At 47.4% G+C, this 17,975-nt stretch overlaps 2 protein-coding genes across 6 annotated transcripts in view; one reads left to right on the forward strand and one right to left on the reverse strand.

Annotated features, from left to right (window-relative positions):
- Positions 1-7,203: 7,203 nt before the first annotated feature.
- Positions 7,204-12,586, forward strand: LOC125952105 (uncharacterized). The gene is made up of 4 exons (XM_049681380.1): positions 7,204-7,711; positions 9,700-9,785; positions 10,413-10,539; positions 10,621-12,586. The coding sequence occupies exons 1-4, from the start codon at positions 7,651-7,653 to the stop codon at positions 10,854-10,856; spliced, it is 510 nt and encodes a 169-aa protein (XP_049537337.1). The 5' UTR covers positions 7,204-7,650; the 3' UTR covers positions 10,857-12,586.
- A 5,121-nt stretch (positions 12,587-17,707) lies between these two features.
- LOC125952082 (serine/threonine-protein kinase grp) overlaps positions 17,708-17,975 on the reverse strand; it is a 14,009-nt gene continuing 13,741 nt past the window's right edge. For all 5 annotated transcript variants that reach the window (XM_049681353.1, XM_049681348.1, XM_049681351.1 and 2 more), the window contains one exon: positions 17,708-17,975. This exon is cut by the window's right edge and continues 1,276 nt beyond it. The gene's annotated coding sequence lies outside the window, so the exon portion shown is untranslated.

The raw sequence follows: 17,975 nt of genomic DNA on the forward strand, positions 1-17,975 counted from the left end.
TCGATATTCCAACAGAATACAGTGTTGGAACTCTGAAACTATACTACAATCCTAGATTAAACTAACTTTAGAACCATTTAGAACCAGCTCCCGCCAGATCATTTATTCCCGGTCATTTTAATTTAATTTTATCCGATTAGTTCTCCAGCACGCACGCCGGAACGCATAGGTATGGCTAGTATCTCTTGCTCTCTGGAAATGATTTTCTTTTCCATTTTATTTCGCAAAATCCAGCACGAGCGATCTAATTAGAAAACCAGAACTCTTCCCATACATCACCCGGGCGGCGCATCAGTATGCTGTTGCTCTTCCCGGTTCCCGGTGTTTTTCTTTTTTGCATTGTTCCCCATTTCCCTCGGAAAATGAGCCCATCGCAACCGACAACGAGGGCAACGGCAACACGAGAACGAGAAAAGTGTCCACATTGTCAACCATTACCAACCAGCGGCGATGGTGGTGGTGGTGTTGTCGGCAGTGAACATTAAGCACTCAGCAGCGCGCCTCGGAGGACCAACGACCAACGAGCGAGTCCGCGGGCCCCGGGATGAAAATAAAAGTTTGTGGGCGCCACGGTGACGTATCAAATCTTCTCCGGTCGCCAGCATGGCGCCAACGCCACCAACCAACGCGCTGCAAACCCATCCGCTGTCTCTGCTGTCATCCGAGACCATTGCTTTTTGCTTGCTGGCTTTGAAATGGAGAACACGCGCTCTCCGCGTTCTAGTGCCCTGCTGTACGCCACGCTCGGTTAGATCGTTCCATGTTTTGGCCTTCGGGATTCGGATTCGAAATGGGTAGAGTGGAGATTTCATAGCAGCGATTGTAGACAGCAGCAGCAGCAGCAGCAGCAGCAGCTGTGTGCAGAATACAATATATTTAATCACATCATAGCACTGCGCTCTGCTCTCCAGTCTGTTCGCGGAAGTATGATGCTTCTAGCAGTGGGATGTGAAGCGCGTTTTGCCGGCGCAACAAATAGAATATTGATTTTTCTCGGGTCAATCGAACTGGACTCGTAGAACCGGAGATGATGTTGATATTCCGGCAGCATCATCATCATCATCCGAAAAGCCAAAAGTACCATTCAACCAACCGAGTACGCGTACGTTCGCAACGCGGTTCTTTGGCCGATGGATTGCGTCGTCTTGTGAATGATATATTGACCACTCGTGTTCGCCGGCACCAACAGCAGCAGCAGCAGCAGCAGCATGGCCAGCACAGGCCGCGGTGTGGTAATGAAAGGGGATACTTCCGCAAGCAGGCTTCAATCACAGGATAATACGGAAGCGGAAGTTTGTATCTCGCTGCTTTGGTTTATCTTCCATTTGATCCATTCTATTTGGATCGGGCCATGAAAGGATAATAGGGAAGTTTGCTTGGTTTTACGCCATTTCGTGGTCATCTTATGCAACCACTTGTCGCTTGAGTGAAGGCTACATAAGACTCCTTCTCCATGCCATCAATTAGATGCGATGTGCCGTTCTATTCTATTTATAATTTACTAAAGAGTATTCCTTTCTTTGTCAACCGAGACATTCGCAGAAACACACGAGACGCTCGAGATCGTTCCCAGATGCTCCGTCATTAGAGATGGAGAAGCGAATGTTCGGGACCCCATTCCGACGGTCGTTCCGAATAGCACGTTCCGTGTGTTTATTGTTTTCCAAAACTTGTTTGTCCAGCTTCCGCCCATCGGAACCCAACGACGAACCAACAAACAAACCATCAACTAAACCGACCCACAATCTAGATCGAATTTTCGCTGAGTATCGCACTTTTCCGCGGGAAGTAGACGACAACGACAGCGGAAATTTAGTAGAAAGATGGAGGAAGAACAACACTATAGCCACAAGCCGTAGTCGCAGTTTCTCGTGGTAGCGTGAATCGATTTCGCGGCGAGTTCTCCGGTAGAACGTGCGGTGCCAAAGTCTTGTCAGTGACACCTCCTCACTCGATGGCGGTCTCGCGCGACACGCTAACATAGGACAAGTTTTAATTGGATTGCGAGGTGGGAACATACAACAACAACAACAGCAGCAGCAACACAACAATGCGAAAAAACGAAAACTTGCTTTTCCAGCCCCACGATTGTTTGATTAAACATAAGACGACATAAATATTCAGCGACGTAGGTCCACCGGCAGCTCGGAAGCACCGATAGAAGTTCCAACGGTCAACGGAAAGGTGTCAAAAGTCTAATTACCCTTCACCCTGTTTTATAGTAAAAATGTTGACTTTTAGTTGGTAAAACAGTCACAACAACACCAGTTGTTGGACAAAGTAACAACCATCGCATTTTACTGAATCATTTGGAGCACCGCGAACCGAATGAATTTCCCCGTAAAATGCTCGATATTCCCCCGGGGGGATAATGGTTTGATTGCAAATTTCTTCCACGTCCCAAGGTGCAGTGCCAGTTGCATTGACATCGACATGATGATGAGCATAGTAGGAAAACCCAGACTCTGTTAACTCCAACGTTGGCCAACTGCCAGAAAGTGGTGCTGCTATGAGGGTAAAACCTTGACGATCGGTACGATTGAACCGTGACGTTGACGTTATACTGTCTTCGCTTATCGCTAGAGCACCGAGAGTACTTCTTTTCAGAGGGAAAATGCTGGCATACAGCAGCTCGACATCAGCATGATGGCAGCCAGTATCTGGAGGATCGGCTCTTCAAAGGATTTGAAAGGCTGCCGGAAGCTGAGGAAGAAACGAAACCATCGGGATGCATCAAACCGCGAATTCTCGGGCTCTTCAACCGGCCGGTTTTTTTTTTTTTGTTGTGTATGGGAGAAACTGTTTTCCGCATTTTCGAGCTGTCTCGTCACTTTCCTCGGTCCCTCATGCGGGATGCGCTCCGATTGATGGGCCTTACAAAACAAAATGCGGAAGTTGCACCGTCGCCGGTCCAAGCCCTTGGAACGGAATGCGGCAATGCACGGAATGGGAGCGAGCAGATGGAAAAGCAATTTGCATGATAGGAAAATTCAATTTTTGACATTTTTTGCCTCTGCTGCTGCTGCTGTTGCGGAACTGCATTCCAGACCCGGAGGCCCGGTCCCATTCTGTGGGCGATCCAATTTCGCGTGGCGCTCTCGAGAAGTGAAAAGCCAAAGATGCAGCCGGAATCAAAAAAGGATCTTTTCAACGTTACTGGTTGTGGAGTTGTGGTGTAGCGTTGCTAAAGACTGGTTAAAATTGTTTTTTCTATTTTGATATCCATTCCTCTGTCCATTTCCACTGTGGCCGCAAATTCCTGTGCAAACCGAATTCAAAGCAAATCACGGAGTGCTACAGTTGCTCCAGCAACCGAAGTAAAAGTGAACTTGGTACGTGGGGCCCCAGGTACTACATCATTAGTGTACGGTGGTGGAACCGATCCGTATCGGATTCTATTTTATCGCTTTCGCGAGTCGTCGATTGCGTACACCGTGGCGAGCTGTTAAATTGAACTAATCGCTCACCCACGAAAGCCCTATTATGTACGCCCGCATAATATGGCGATAACGGTTGCCGTGCGTGTGTGTATGTGTTTCGTTGAGAGTGTTGTTCCCGCATGGCTCTTAGTGCGGCCAACACGGGCGAGAGCGAGCTTCTCGTTTCCCGTATTTATGGTCGCTTCGCAGTCCCTGGTCCTTTACCAGCAGTTACGCTGCATCGTTAGGGATCTTCTCGGTTATCTCGGCCTTTTTTTTTTGTAACACAAACTGCCGGTTCGTTAGCGCTCAAGATCATTTTTTGTTTAATCTACTTCCACTTTTCCACGAAGAAGACACAACGACGACGACGACGACGACGGTCGGTTTGAGGAGGAAGCGTTTTCGCGTTATCGCGAGTTCAGTTCGTAACTGTTCTACTCGTTATCGCGAGGATTCTCGCAGCGGATTACTGCAGATACATATTCATGATTTCGCTCGGTCGCACTCTAGGACGATGATGCCCGCTACCATCGTAATGATAGTGATTATTCAATTGAGACAATGATTTTATCAACTATCTGGGGCACTCCATTCCTAATTCACTCCTCGAACCAAAATAATGTCATCGAAAGCGAACACCTTGGATTACTGGCTACACCAGCTCGTTTGTGGTATTAAAGCTACTTTCTGGTCGCGTTTTATGTGATCTTTTGTCGTCACTCTGCATGGCCCTTTGGTACAAGAACCGAGATTGAATTACGAGTTCCACCACGTGGTTCGCTTTCAGGACTCCAGAATATAGATTTCTTCCCCCAATGACGACATATCTGGGGCATTATCGTCGAGCAGGGGCAGTGTGATAGGCCGGGACGATGAAGCTATGACGATGGATGGTGGGCCGCAAACGAGCCGCAAATTCCTTCTGGTCACGCGATCCTTCGGTCGATGCTGGTCGAGAGGTTCCTTCGTCTGTGGTCACTGCCAGTACCACGTGCCATTCGTGGAGTTACGTTTCGTCATTGTTGACCAGCGAAGCGATAAGACACACACATACAAATATACGATTACCACTTCGAAACTCCGTCATTCGAATAGTCAACACTCAATGGACTTACTGGCCGATGGCCACTCTAGTGGCACCGCACCCGGGTGCCCCAAAGGAAATGCTAATGGTGGTGTATTAGCAGTCCTTATAGATGTCAAGGGAAACGTGCTCTATTTTTGGCCGCGCCTATAGTCCCGTACAACAGCAAAACAGCAACCGGGAGCAAAACTGGGACGATACACTCCCAAAGGTCGGCGCCACTTCCTAGCACTTCCGGGCGCACTTCGCTTTAAAGGCATTTAAATCCTGCGAATGCCTAAAGCACCAACCATCGGCACACAATGTTGTACGGTACGGCGGTGGTGGTGGTGTTGATACCGGAAGCAACAGTGTTCCGTGGTGTGGAGGGAAGCTATGCCTGCCATGCCAGTTGATGACGGCATGATTAGTGCAGGTCATGTTGTGTACCCGACTAAACGGGCTAACAACCCCGGCGAAAACATGTGCCATAACATGGGCGGAGGGGTAATCGAAAGTTGCGCTTGAGATTCGATGATTTACTACATCGAAGACTGGCGTCGTATCGATCAACTTAGATTGGCAAAACGATACAGAGATGACTCACGTAGCGGCCCACACTTGCTACCCGGAGCGACTCGACCACTGAGTCAGACAAGTGAATCATGGGAGACTGGCTATCAATGACCGAAAGTACACAATGGGTATTTGTTGTGGTGTTACTGTATTAATTAAAAATAGATTCACTCCTGATAAAGAGTTTGGAAATATCGCGAGCATAACACTCTTGCAGGTGTCGTTCGAGTAACGCTGGAGTTTCAAAAGCCGGCTAGTTGCATTTACCTGAATGTCAGGGAGAGTGGATGCAGCCCAACCCCTGGCCTAAGTATGATAAGACGATCGCGCATAAACACACACACACACACACACACACACACATACACCCTTACTTTCAAGCAAAACGACCCAATCAGGTGATTAAAATCATAAATCTAGTTAAGCGTCAACGGTGACTTTGATTGAGCAGGCGAACGACCGCGCGAACTGCGTTTACGAGGCCCGGGAGTACCACCACGAGTCCATGAGTGTGTTTGGGGTCGCGTGCGTGCGTGCGTGCATACGTGCGTGTTTGTGTGCGGTGCGTAGGCGATTCTATTCCCGATTATGTCGTGAAATAATGGCGCCGCCGAACCGAACCCCAACGACGTTCCCCGTTCTGTTCATTTACTCTTCCGAAAAACGGGTGTGCCGACAGTGGTTCCGTGGCGTGGCGAAGTATATTTCGTTCCCGTTCCCTACCATCAATCAGGTGCCAAATGGTGGTCACTACGCCCCGTTGGAAAATCAAGGTGAAATCCCTCCCCCCGGGGTTAGGGTTCCCTGGGGTTGCGATAATCATGCCATGATGGGCACCAGATTTATGCCACCGAAAATGGTCCCTTTAGATGCGTTTAGTTACTTAACGAGAAAAGCTAAACATACGAACAAGTGATTCAGAGGTTTGAGTTCAGTTTTGAGTTTTAAACTTTTATATCACGCTCCAATTTTGGGCAGAAACGTCCTTAGTCGTTACTAGTGCTCGCAGAGGCTTTAAGTGTCTCGATAAGATTGCACTCAACTGTCTGGCCGCAAATGGATGCACCCAAAAAAAAACCCAAGGAACTTCAGCTGTTGATTGTGCACACCGGCACCGCGGGCTACCCGGTGTTCCGGATTCGGGAACAAGTGTTGTACAAGCTGTAAATCAGTCTGCTCACAGCACGAACGCCATCATCATCATCATCATCAACGTCATCATCTTGGCTTGGCTTGTGCTTAGTCCGCGCTTCACGAAGTCTCTCTTTCTTTTGCGTTCAATTGCTCCATGCCCTGTGCAACCATCGGCTTCGGCACGTGACCGCAGCGCATCGCAGCAATGGGCATTCTTGGTTCGTTGGTTGCTTTGGTCTTTTATTTTCCTTTTCCGTCCTACTGCCATCCTCCGAAATGGCAGTAACGCGGCTATGTTGAGAGCGATTCGTTCGTTACATAACCAGTTCGATGGACGGTAATTCCTGGCTGGAAAGGCAATCGAATCGAAGACCGAATCCTGACGCCATTGTACCGATAGTGGTGCTCTTGATGAAGCTGGCGGATTGGTACGGATTAACTCTGACCACGCAATCACTAGAGAGCGCCACCAGGAATCCTTGGGCACCGTTTTTCACAGGATCGTTTTTTTTTGCTACCTTCTCGATATGATGTCACCAATAATAGATGAAAGTGCCAACTTAGTGCCAAGCCTCCATTTGTTTTTGTGTCATGGAATATCCTTTCCCACCATCCTCCTCGGGGTCATGTGTCCACATGACGATTCCGCATTATGGCCAAACATCGTTCAAACGCCCCAAAAAGGCCCCAAAACGGAGCTAATTTCTGCTGGCAAAGTTATCTGGCAGACGGCGTCGACGGGGCTGGTCATTTGCAGATCATCGCTCTCGCTGTGGGAAACCTCATTGAACGGGGATCACCAAACAGCTCCACCACCACCAGCACCACACGGCCGTGCCATGCGTTCGGCCACAGCAAACGGTTCGTCGATACGTCGGTGGTGGTTTAATTTTAAACGTTCGGCCTCCGGTCGGGAAAAGTCGGAAAAATTCGGAAAATTGAATCCGGTTTGGGTCTTCGGTGCCGGGCTCGGTCCCGGTCGCTCTCAGTCACTACCGGGCGCTCACGACGGCGAGAAAGCGAGTCCTTTTCTTCTTTCCTTCCTTTCTATCAACTTCGACAACTATCCGGCATCTCTGTATGCCTGAGTTGGGCTCACACAGCCAACGTTGCCACCATTGATCTTCGCTAAAAACTCTTATCTATTTCATCTTGCGAAACGTTCCTTCCTCGAGTGGCTACGTTTCAGCGGCGCGGCGCGTGTTTGTATGTGAATTTGTGCTGTTTTTTAGTGCATTTCAACATTTCATGAACCAAAGTGCGTCCTTCTGCGTTCTGCTGCGAACCTTTAAACCACCGTTGATTTCGTTTTGTATAATAATCCATCGTGCTCCCGCTGTATTCGTGATATAAGTGTGATAAACAAGTGCTGCATCAGTATCTGCAAGGATTACGATACACATACTGGATACATCGCAGGTCTACGCATAACGTGCACCGAGATCCGCCGACACAATGCATCAGCTCTCGTCGCTATTCATCCAAATTTGCGTGATCGCAGCCTCAGTCCAAACTGGTTAGTGTAAAGAAGGGTCTTCCGCATCTCCAACTAGTGCGCGACGAAGAAGAAGAATGTGCATTCCTCACGTGTTGTTCACACAATTTCGAGATCCACGTAGTGATCCCAAGAGCGACGAATGAATCATCCCTGTTCGACTCATTAGCACAGACATCAGTTACTAGCATGACACTAAGGGGGACCCTCCACGTGATGGAATGATATTTTTGGCCCCAGGCACACCCACGACTCCATCGGCATCGGTGCGATGTCGAATGGAACGGCTGTCTGTAGTCGACGCCGTTTGAAGATACGCGGTCGCCAAAATACGCCACTAAATCATCGTAAACCCCAGGAAGAACGCACACTCACACGAGAGCAAAAGTTTTTTGAGGCTTCACCTGTCGCAATACGTTGTTGCAAACCAGACCAGACGGTACTCTGGCTGTGGATTATCTGCTAAATATGACATTCGAATGCAACAAATCATGGAATAATGGTGTATTGTTTTTGGGGAAGGGCTCTAAAATGCCAACCGCTGCTGCCATGCCAAGTTTGCGTGTAACAAGCGTTCTGATTTCCTTTGAGTATTAGTAGGACGATTTATTGGTTTACACAGTTTTGTCTTTTGTTTTGTCACTCGATTTAAGAAGAGACCACTCGTTCCTTCGCATTTTGTTACACTATACAGCTTTTTATCTTATTAGCGTTTCTTTGATTAATTTCACAAAAATACACAACGTCCTTGGAGGATTAATTAAAAAATGGAAACAATTAATGTCACTCAAGTGTTAAATGCGAAACACAAATAACAGCAAAAACGACCAAGCAAGCAGAGTAATAGCATAACGTGTTTCGTTTATTCATTTTCACTGTTGCATATACGTAACATTAACGGATCATCTCTACTCTCACAAGTGCCCACTCTGCATCACCATTCTTGTGCAATGCTCGCGTGCTGGTTCCTCGTTTCTATCGCAAGTGTTTGTGCGATGCCCGCGGTTAAGCACGTGCTTCAGCTAACGTGTGCTGCTCCCGTAATCGACAATCTTCTTGACACCAAACGAACGAAGCAAAACCATCCAATAACCCAACCGTAAGCGTCTTTGGCACGCCACCGACGGTATCGTTCCATTTCGCTATCGCACCAGCAAAGCGTCGCCCACTTGTGCCTTTCATAAATTCCCGGGCAAAGCTTTCAGGTGATTCAGGGGAGTTTTGTTTTCTTCCCTATCCCCCCCCGATCCCCTGTCTTGATTGCATGCTGCATCTACTGGCTGCACCTATTTCTGCCACGCCAAGCACATGTGGCTAGCCACGAAACTAATTTGTATTTATGTGTTTTCGGCTGAGAGAGAGGGAGAGAGCGAACAAATTGCGTTACAAGTCCTGAGGTGCCAGGCGCCTCCATCGTACGAAACACGTGCGGTGTGTCTTTCACCGCTCGCAAGCTCGCTCATTCAGACAGGGGTGCGTCCTCGGTCATGCTAAGGTTTATAGCTAGCACCAGTGCCACTCAATTAATTAACTACATAAATTAACAGCATGTTTTTGGATCCGTAGCACCAACGACGGGGCAGCGAAGACCACAAACAATGTCAAACCCAGTAACCTCGCTTTAACAAAGATTCGACCTCAAAGAGTCCTATGATTTGCGGTATCGAATGCTTCCCTTAATAACGAAACAATCTGCTGTACCTAAATCGATATCACTGCTAGCTGAGTAACGACGGTGCGGCCCATAAATCTACCATGATATGATTGACGGTTTGCCATTTCAACAAGACGGCAATAGCAACACACACACACACACAGAGGGGAGGGGCCACAACGCCTTGAAAAAGATAATGCACAGTGTTGCCATTTCGCTTCATCAACGCTCCGCAAACAATGTAACATTAAATATTACTTTCTTCTCGTTGCAATACGTCGGCTGCGTGCGGACGACGAACCTACCCGTGGATTACAACCTTCTCCTACCATATCGCACTCGTGTCCTGGGACAGGGCTAAGCATCAAGTGCTACAACTGCGACTCAACCAGCAATGAAGAATGTATGGATCCGAAACGCAATTCTGCCATCGTGGCCGAGGTAAGACATGCACCGTTACGGTGTTGGGTTGGTGCCCGGTATACACTTCAATATTAAATATCAATTAAGGTGTCAAGACTCGAGCGCAAACGCTCCGATGGAATGAGGCTGACGACGGGTGGCTGGCATCAATTGGCCTCGAGCCGATCCTTGATAGGGTGCGTACCATTCTCGGCCCTCGCTGTGTCCTTCGGTAGTGCGGGTGGCATTCGGTTCACTGCTTCTATTTATTATCCTTCTGGCACTGGTTACCGCACTACATCAGTCCAGTGACACCGTATACCAGTGGTGGTACCCGGCTATTACTAACGGCTTCTTGACAGCCTACCGAAGCAGAGTGGTCTGGAGGGCGTACGTCCTTCACCTGCAGTACATTTCACTCGGATGTTTTTGGAATCAAGTTCCGGCGTCCAAGGACTGATAGATGGCGATTGGTTTGGCCGGACAGTATCCGTATCCGTCACGTTGGCCTTCAGAGGCCCTGACTGCCATCACTGGCTGGCAGCAAGTCATAACTTAGCATACGTTCTTGAACTACAATCCGAGAATAACTCTTTCTTGAGCGCATGCAAAGACATTTATTTAATCAACGATATATCAATCTATGTTCTTTCTCTCTTTCCAAAGACCTGCACACCGAGAAAAATGTCCGAAACAACCGGTAACTGGTTGGCGGATCTGACGCGCATCGAATACTTTGGCGGAGCGGAGATCACCGTACCGATGGTTTGCCAGAAAATTGTCGCCGCTAATGGTAAGTGGAACGGCCTGGTGCTTCGCTTCGGGCTGCTCATCTTTTCTTTTTTTTTACGTTGCTGTTACTGTTCTTTGACAGAAAATGGTGACACGATGACGTTCCGTGGCTGTCAGCTGGACGGTGGTAAAACGGATCCCTGCCAGATCGCCTACGGTAAAGCGAAATTGCAGCGTGGCGTAAAGATCGAGTACTGCTCAACCTGCAAGGATGATGGCTGTAATGGAGCACCCCGGTTGGTGAGATCGACCACCTCACTGGTCAGTCTGCTCGTGGCAGCAGCATTACTGACGCGCGTCGGACAACAGTTCTTGTAAAACGTTTTACCACCGAAATAATCACGGAGAACGGAACGGATGCCTGGCCCGGAAACTTGGTCAAATTAGCCCGAATTGCAAGAACCTCTGTACATATGATTTATTGTGAAGTGATAAATCAATTGGCATTCATGCACACGTGGAATCACGAACCGACTCAGAACGGATGGTCTGGAGAGCGTGGCTCTCGTCAAGCGCATCAAGCGTATCATCAACGATCGGTCGAATACATTTATCGGAAGTCAAAGCAAACGAAGGAGATGTAAGCAGTATCACACACACTCTCGCTGTGTGTTGTGTCACACAGTTCTAAAGTAACAATAGAAAACATGGTTTGAAGAGGAAGACCACATACTTATCCTTAGCACCATCACGATCACGGCAGTTACTAACCCTTAACTAGTTGAAGATATTCGGACAACAACACTGTCCGATTGATAGAGATACGCGTTTCATGTTTCTTTTCGCGGTCAAAAGGCAGCGCGGTCAAAGCGTACGCAAAACGCTTTCGATCAATTTCGCAAAAACCAAACTCTTTGCACTCGATCAATTAATTCGTAAAACAAAATACTCAACAAAGCAACCAGCGCATGAGGCGAGAGACGCAAATTCACGCATATGCCTTCGATTCGATATTATAAGCATTTAATGAAAACTTGCTGGGAAGCATTAGGTTAAGATTTTGCAAAAAAAAAAGTATTCTGCATTCGCAACACTGATTCGGATCTTTCAACAATTCTCACAACAACAAACAAACAACGGTACCAATGAGCGTGTGTAAAGGAAACACACTGATGAATTTGATACAAGTAAAATCAACCGTGCAGTAGTTTTGCAGATCGTTTTCTACCGATTAGCAGCTCTCCCATTCTCCTCTAACTAGTGACACCTACACCTATTAGTCTGTAGCGCAGCGAACGCACGTGCTCGCGGTTCTTAGTGTTTGTGTGTCGTCACGAACGTCTTAAAGATATTAGCACAATTAGTGGTAAATCAGGATGCAGGGTATCAGTGGGTGTGTGGGTGTGTGTCTGCATAGTTCATAATCAGCAGGTCAGCAGTACTACTAGCACCTAATACAGACCGAGAGAAAGGCAATAGACAGTGGATAGGTTTGAACCGCATTTGAATTCATGGTCCATTAGAGAAAATCTTTTGAGACACCCGGCAATGCAATGAGGTGACGTAGCAGTGTACGGTGCTTGCTGACTCATAAATCAAAAGCGCTTGCTAAGCACCTTAAACGCGTGGTAAATTATCCATTATTCGTAATGACACACCAAACTCGACACCAAAGCAAACAAAAAGCAAAGATAAGATAACGCGTTCATTAGGTGTGAAAGCCCAACACCAGAAAACGAAAAGAAATGAAAGCTAAATCCACAGGCCGCACAAGAACATGGCCAATTCCACGTGTCAACTTTGGTTTCGATACCGCAACGTCACCATACATTTCCCCTTTCCCCCAGTACGTTTAACGTGCAGTGCAGTCATCGATCGTGGCAACTGAAGACAACGTAGCTGGATAACCGCGGGACGAAAAACAAACCATGATAAACACACTAGAATATTGTGTGCTGGAGCAGAGCATACCTTCACCGTGTGATCGTTTCTGGTTTCTTTTCAACGAGAAGAAGAGGTTCAGAGAAATACAAAATCCATAACCAGTACATTGTGCACTGATGGGGCACCCACAGGCGATGAAGATGATCAATAAAAGCTCGTAACAAACCCACGAAAGGCTTGTCGATCGATCAATGCTGCACCTTTTTTCATGGACGCATGAACCGAAAGAACTATCTTCAAGATTTGCTGCGTACCAATCATCCCAGGAGGCTCCTCCTAGCTTCGTTTACCTGAATACCACACTGAATGGCTCGCTGTCGACGCAGGAGCTAACATATTTGAAGCAATAATGGCGCAATGATATCGTTACGTTACAGCTCCATGTAGTGCACGCATTGCGGTTCAATTATTCCGACCAAACAAATCGTGGCGGGATATACGTAGCTAGTTCTCCATTGGCGCGTTACACGAGGTTTGGCGGTAATGATAACGAGCTACACAACATTGCTACTCGTTTCGTTTCGCCGATGTATTAGTTTGCGATCATAACCTACTGCTAATTTGCTGGCATGGTTTTGTTCGATACTCTTCTACGCAGAATGGGAACCAGAATGGCTGCAGGTGTCACCGTCATAGCTGTGCTACAAGAACGGGGGGTTCTATTCATTTTGTTTACGAACACCATTGTAGTTATCAGCCCACCACAAACCGGCCTGGATAGTTACATGGAAAGTGAGCGAACGAGGCCGCATGACGCACGCAAATGCATAATGTAGGCACCGACCATGTAGCTCGATCCCAAAAACATGGTTTCACGTATTGTCACTTCCGTTGTGACGATCATGCTGCCAGACATTAAAAAAAAACAGACCTTCACTAAACGACTCAAATATAGACGCACTCGAGTAATTAAATGAATCCCTTGCCTAAAGGTCACTCCTGTCTGGTGAGGATGAATCATCGATCGAGTTTGGCGGCCCGAAAAAACCCTACGACGATATTAATCCGATCCGACCGATCGATAAGCGTTAACGCAGGTGATGTTGTCGTAGATGTTTGGTCACGAGCCAGCACCACCGCCACAACGCTGGGTGATGAATACGGGTATTCTCGATTACGATATGGGCTACCTGATAAGGGGTGGCATGGAGCAACATACGCAGCAAGGTCCAGCACCCCATGGATGCCTCGTTGCTGTTTGTTTGCATCGACACGAAAAAAAAAACAGGCATTCAACACCTTCTTCACCCCTAGTAAACGTAGCTACTGCTGTTGTCCGTGTTCGCTAATGTCCCCCCTAATCAGCCGGGCGTTCCTAATGTAACGCAGCCGTACGGGGAAGAAGGGAAAGGAAAAGGGATACGGAATCGGGGCTGGGTCATGGTTATGATTAATTGTAATATAAATACCTATCCGCAGCAGCAGGAACGGCTTCAGTAGCGTGCCATCAACCGACCGCGTGAGCCGCGTGTTACGAGTGCTTTTAACTCGATTTGGACGGGAAATTCGGCTACACCAAATAGAAGGTGTGTCTGTGAACATTGCCAGAGCAAGTCCCCGTTACCGTGTGTGTTTCGTTTATTGTAAAAAGAAGAAGCTCCAAAATGAATAGAAAGCTGATCAGTTCTTGTTTGTTGCTAGTGGTACTGGTGTTAGTAGACAAAGGTATGTGAAGTGGCTCATGATCTCCGGTGATCAGTTCCTGCCAGAGTTGAGTATCTTATCCAAGGGTCTCTCATCGCTTTCATCATCGCCAACAGCCCACGGTCAGATGCAATGCTACGTTTGCGAAGGTTGTCCTGATCCGTTCGAGGGTACCGCTCAACAGAGGCAACCATGTCCGGATCCGGCAACCACACCACCACCCGGTGCCGAAACGACTACGCTCATTCTAACACCTCCGCCACTACCCGGTGAGACGACAGCGGAAACGACCGAAACACCCCCAACACCGCCGATCATCACTCCCCCGACCATCCCTGGTCGACGGCGGCGTGAGGCTGCCACTAGTTTTGCGTCTACCCATCGATGCTACCGGATCGAACACAGTAAGTAATAAGACCGGTAAAGCCGGAGTCTTGGACCTCTGTGACCGATTTGTTCCCGCTGTCTGTTTTTTTTTCTCAGACAACATCGTGCGCCGGGGTTGTGTTGCGTATTTCAACAGCCAGGCCGACACCTGCATGTCGGTGAACGGTGGTGTGCAGCCGGCGGACTGCAGGCTCTGTGACTGGGATGGCTGCAACAGTGCTTCCGGTTTACGAGTTTCCCTGTTCGCCATGCTAATAGCGGCTCTGCTAGCTACGTTCCTGAGGACATAACGTCCCGCAATAGACTTCATCTTCTACCACGCTAGTCTGTAAGTCGCGTACATCATCACTCAGCATCTAGGAATCACGCGTAAACGACACCCCATTGGTCACCCTAAATGTTTCCAACCGAAAGAACCACAATCGACACATGGAAGATGAGAATTCGTAGGAACAAGCGCAACAATTCAATAAAACCACTTGTTTCAGAGACATCGCAACGTTTCATGCTTGCTTACATTTTGGGGGTGGGGGTGAAGGGCGGGATTGGGACCCCACCTTGCTTTCGCAATGTACTGGTTCCCCATCATTACGATGACAAATCGTGCTAGACGCGACACCATAATTACGTGCATGAACCGATGTCCGGCCCGGTCTGGCAATCTGTTTAAACATTCCGTCGCGGGCTGTTTGATGGATTGATTCGATTAATCGAAGGCTTTTGATAAGGGTTGGAGCTGGTGTACTGTGGTATCTACCGGAAATTAAGTCAAAGGCACATCGCAGCGGGAAGTTACATCTCTTTGATAGTCCATAAACTATCTTAAGCTAGTTCTAAACTTTCTCGTTATCATACCTTATCAAACGATGTATGAACTTCACCTTGCGGCAATAAAGATAGCATTTATCCATCAATATAAACGAAAATCGGCATGATAAACCTGTAGGGCTTTAGATAAAGCCGCATCGCCGAACCCGAAACTCTAAATCGTTATTTCTAAACGACAGGCATTACGCCGTAAACATTATCGCATTGAAACTGTAATGGCAATTGGGAAGGTTCGTTGGTTATTCAATCGTTGAAATCTCCTGCTTTCGCCCGACACTCAGGAAAGCTCAACCGTAGATTAGAAAAGATCGTAAACTCGAGGCAAGCAATTATCTTCAATTAACAAAAAAAGGAATCTTTTTATTCAGTATATATGGATGTAGCGTGTTTCTTATCACCTATAACACCTCACCTTTTTTTCTCCAATAATTGTATCACTTTAACATCACCATCACATATGCTTCTTTTAGGCCTGCTACCATCCGAGCAGTACGATTACTATATATCTCGGTCCTCTTATTTACTCGTTACACAATGAGTGACCGCATACTCGACAACTCGTCCTTTCTCCATCAACCTGCTGCTGCTCACAAACGCCGCTGGCATATCCTTCGATTTCCGCACAACCGCGCCGGTGCGTAACGTCTTTCGTACCATCTTGTGCTACAAATGGGCGTAAATTGTTTCAAATATTAGTGGACCTATGGTCAAGTAGAGCATAAAGAAGGCACGTACCTGTACTTCTCACTGTCACGCAGACAAAGCGCTTCTGTGGTTTTGCGGGTAACTTTTTGGCCGCTTTTCCGTACGGATACGGTGGAGGAGTTAGTAAGGGACCCCAGGGATACACCGGGTTACCTCCAACCAGTGGCGGTGGTGTCAGTAGCGGATTCCCCGGATACCAAATCGAGTCACCTCCATTGCCAACCAGCGGCGGTGGAGTTAGTAGCGGATCGAGTGGATATCCTGGATTCCAGACCGAGTTACTGCCGCCTCCAACGAGTGGAGGAGGAGTTAGCCACGGATCGTATGGATTTCCCGGATACCAGGGCGTGTTACCTCCGCTTCCAACGAGCGGCGGTGGAGTTAGAAGCGGATTACCGGTATTCCAGAAAGAATTGTCTCCGCCTCCAACGAGTGGTGGCGGGGTAAGGAGCGGATTCTCTGGATACCAAGCTCCTCCATTACCACCTCCAACCAGCGGTGGAGGTGTAAGTATTGGATTCGGCTGTACGAGGCTGTACGCGTTTAGATCGATTCCATTCTGCGTGCTACACTGGACGATGGTTGGTTTCTCTTTGATACAATCGTCGCACGAGAAGCAACGAATGCTGTTTGCATACACTGTCCGGAAGAAGTTGTATTTGAAGTCATTTGACGGTCACGATTCAATTCACAAAAAAGTTCAATTTCTTACCATTTGTTAAACACAGCGCGAGTAGCGTTATACCTACGAATGTACCGAAACTCATGATTTTATTTGGTACAAATCACTTCTGGCTACCAGAACGCCTCACTACTCTATTGAGTTCCAGATGTAACATGGCTCTTCTTTATATATGCTCTCGCGTTCCTAAGAAGCCACAGTACCAAGAGATGCTGCTGGGTTGCCATCAACCAATCACAAATCAGGCCAAGTATCTTATCATTCACCCAAAACCGGTGGCCATTCCCACTCCATGTGGTATCTCTTTTATGCAAGTCATCCGTGGACCGGAGATGGCGGGTGCCACGGACGAGGAAGATGTGTATGCAAATTTCGGTACACACCGGATCGTCCGAACTGGTGTTGCTGATAACCAGTAGTGTTTTATCATTGTTTGATTGTTGCTCTTAGTGTTTTCCTTTCGTGCCTCGCTTTATCAGGCTACGTAGGGCGAAACATGTGCGTCCTGGTGACGTTGCCGAATAGGACACCTCATGGATTGCTTTGATCATCGCGTGCGTGAAGAGTTGTAGAATCGCATAATCACACGCAGCATTACAGAGGATGATGTCGATGTGCGTTACATAAATCACCCCCGACGACGACAGGGTGTCTGTCTGGCAAGAAGAATTCCGGTGCGATAACAAACCACCTCCCGCTGTTGGTATTCAGCAACTACGTTATCATCCGTATCTCATAAAGTTGCATCTCTACAAACGCTGTCAATCAATCAATGGACATGTTGGAATGTGTGATATGGCTATGGGAGACTGTGCGTCATCGTAGAGCTTTGATAATCTAAGGAATGTGGTATTACGCTCTAGAAGGTAATCTCAACTATTGCTTCCTCGTTACATCTTTTATGGCGGAAGGACTTACCATCAATATGATTTTTATGATGACAGCAAACCAATTCATGGTCTTATAGAGCTACACATGTCGGACCTAATTGCGTACACTCAGAGACGGTAGAAAAAGACAAAAATTCATGCTATTTTCATTCATTTCATTCTCGTTTATTGAAATAAGAACGTGAGAAGAGGTACAACATAAGAAATAAAATCAGAGAGTCAAAGTAACTAAATTAAAACTGTCAAACGATCAAATAAAGAGAAAAGTATAACGTAGCAATACGCCATGGCCATTCGAAGAGATTACAACATTAAATTCCCCTAAAAGATTCGGGCTTCAAGACTTTAATAAAAAAAACTTTTTAAAGAAATATCAGCAATACGCTCCTCAAAACAGAAATCAATGTCCATTCATTT

This window comes from Anopheles darlingi, chromosome 2 (genome assembly GCF_943734745.1).
Source record: "Anopheles darlingi chromosome 2, idAnoDarlMG_H_01, whole genome shotgun sequence".
Lineage (NCBI taxonomy): Eukaryota > Metazoa > Arthropoda > Insecta > Diptera > Culicidae > Anopheles > Anopheles darlingi.

What these genes read in the sequence shown, in the direction of transcription:
- LOC125952105 (XM_049681380.1), top strand. Translation starts at nt 7,651, where the DNA reads ATGCATCAGCTCTCGTCGCTATTCATCCAAATTTGCGTGATCGCAGCC. An exon ending in CGCAGCCTCAGTCCAAACTG is followed by an intron (nt 7,712 to 9,699) that starts GTTAGTGTAAAG and finishes GTCCTGGGACAG; the next exon opens with GGCTAAGCATCAAGTGCTAC. An exon ending in GAAAATTGTCGCCGCTAATG is followed by an intron (nt 10,540 to 10,620) that starts GTAAGTGGAACG and finishes GTTCTTTGACAG; the next exon opens with AAAATGGTGACACGATGACG.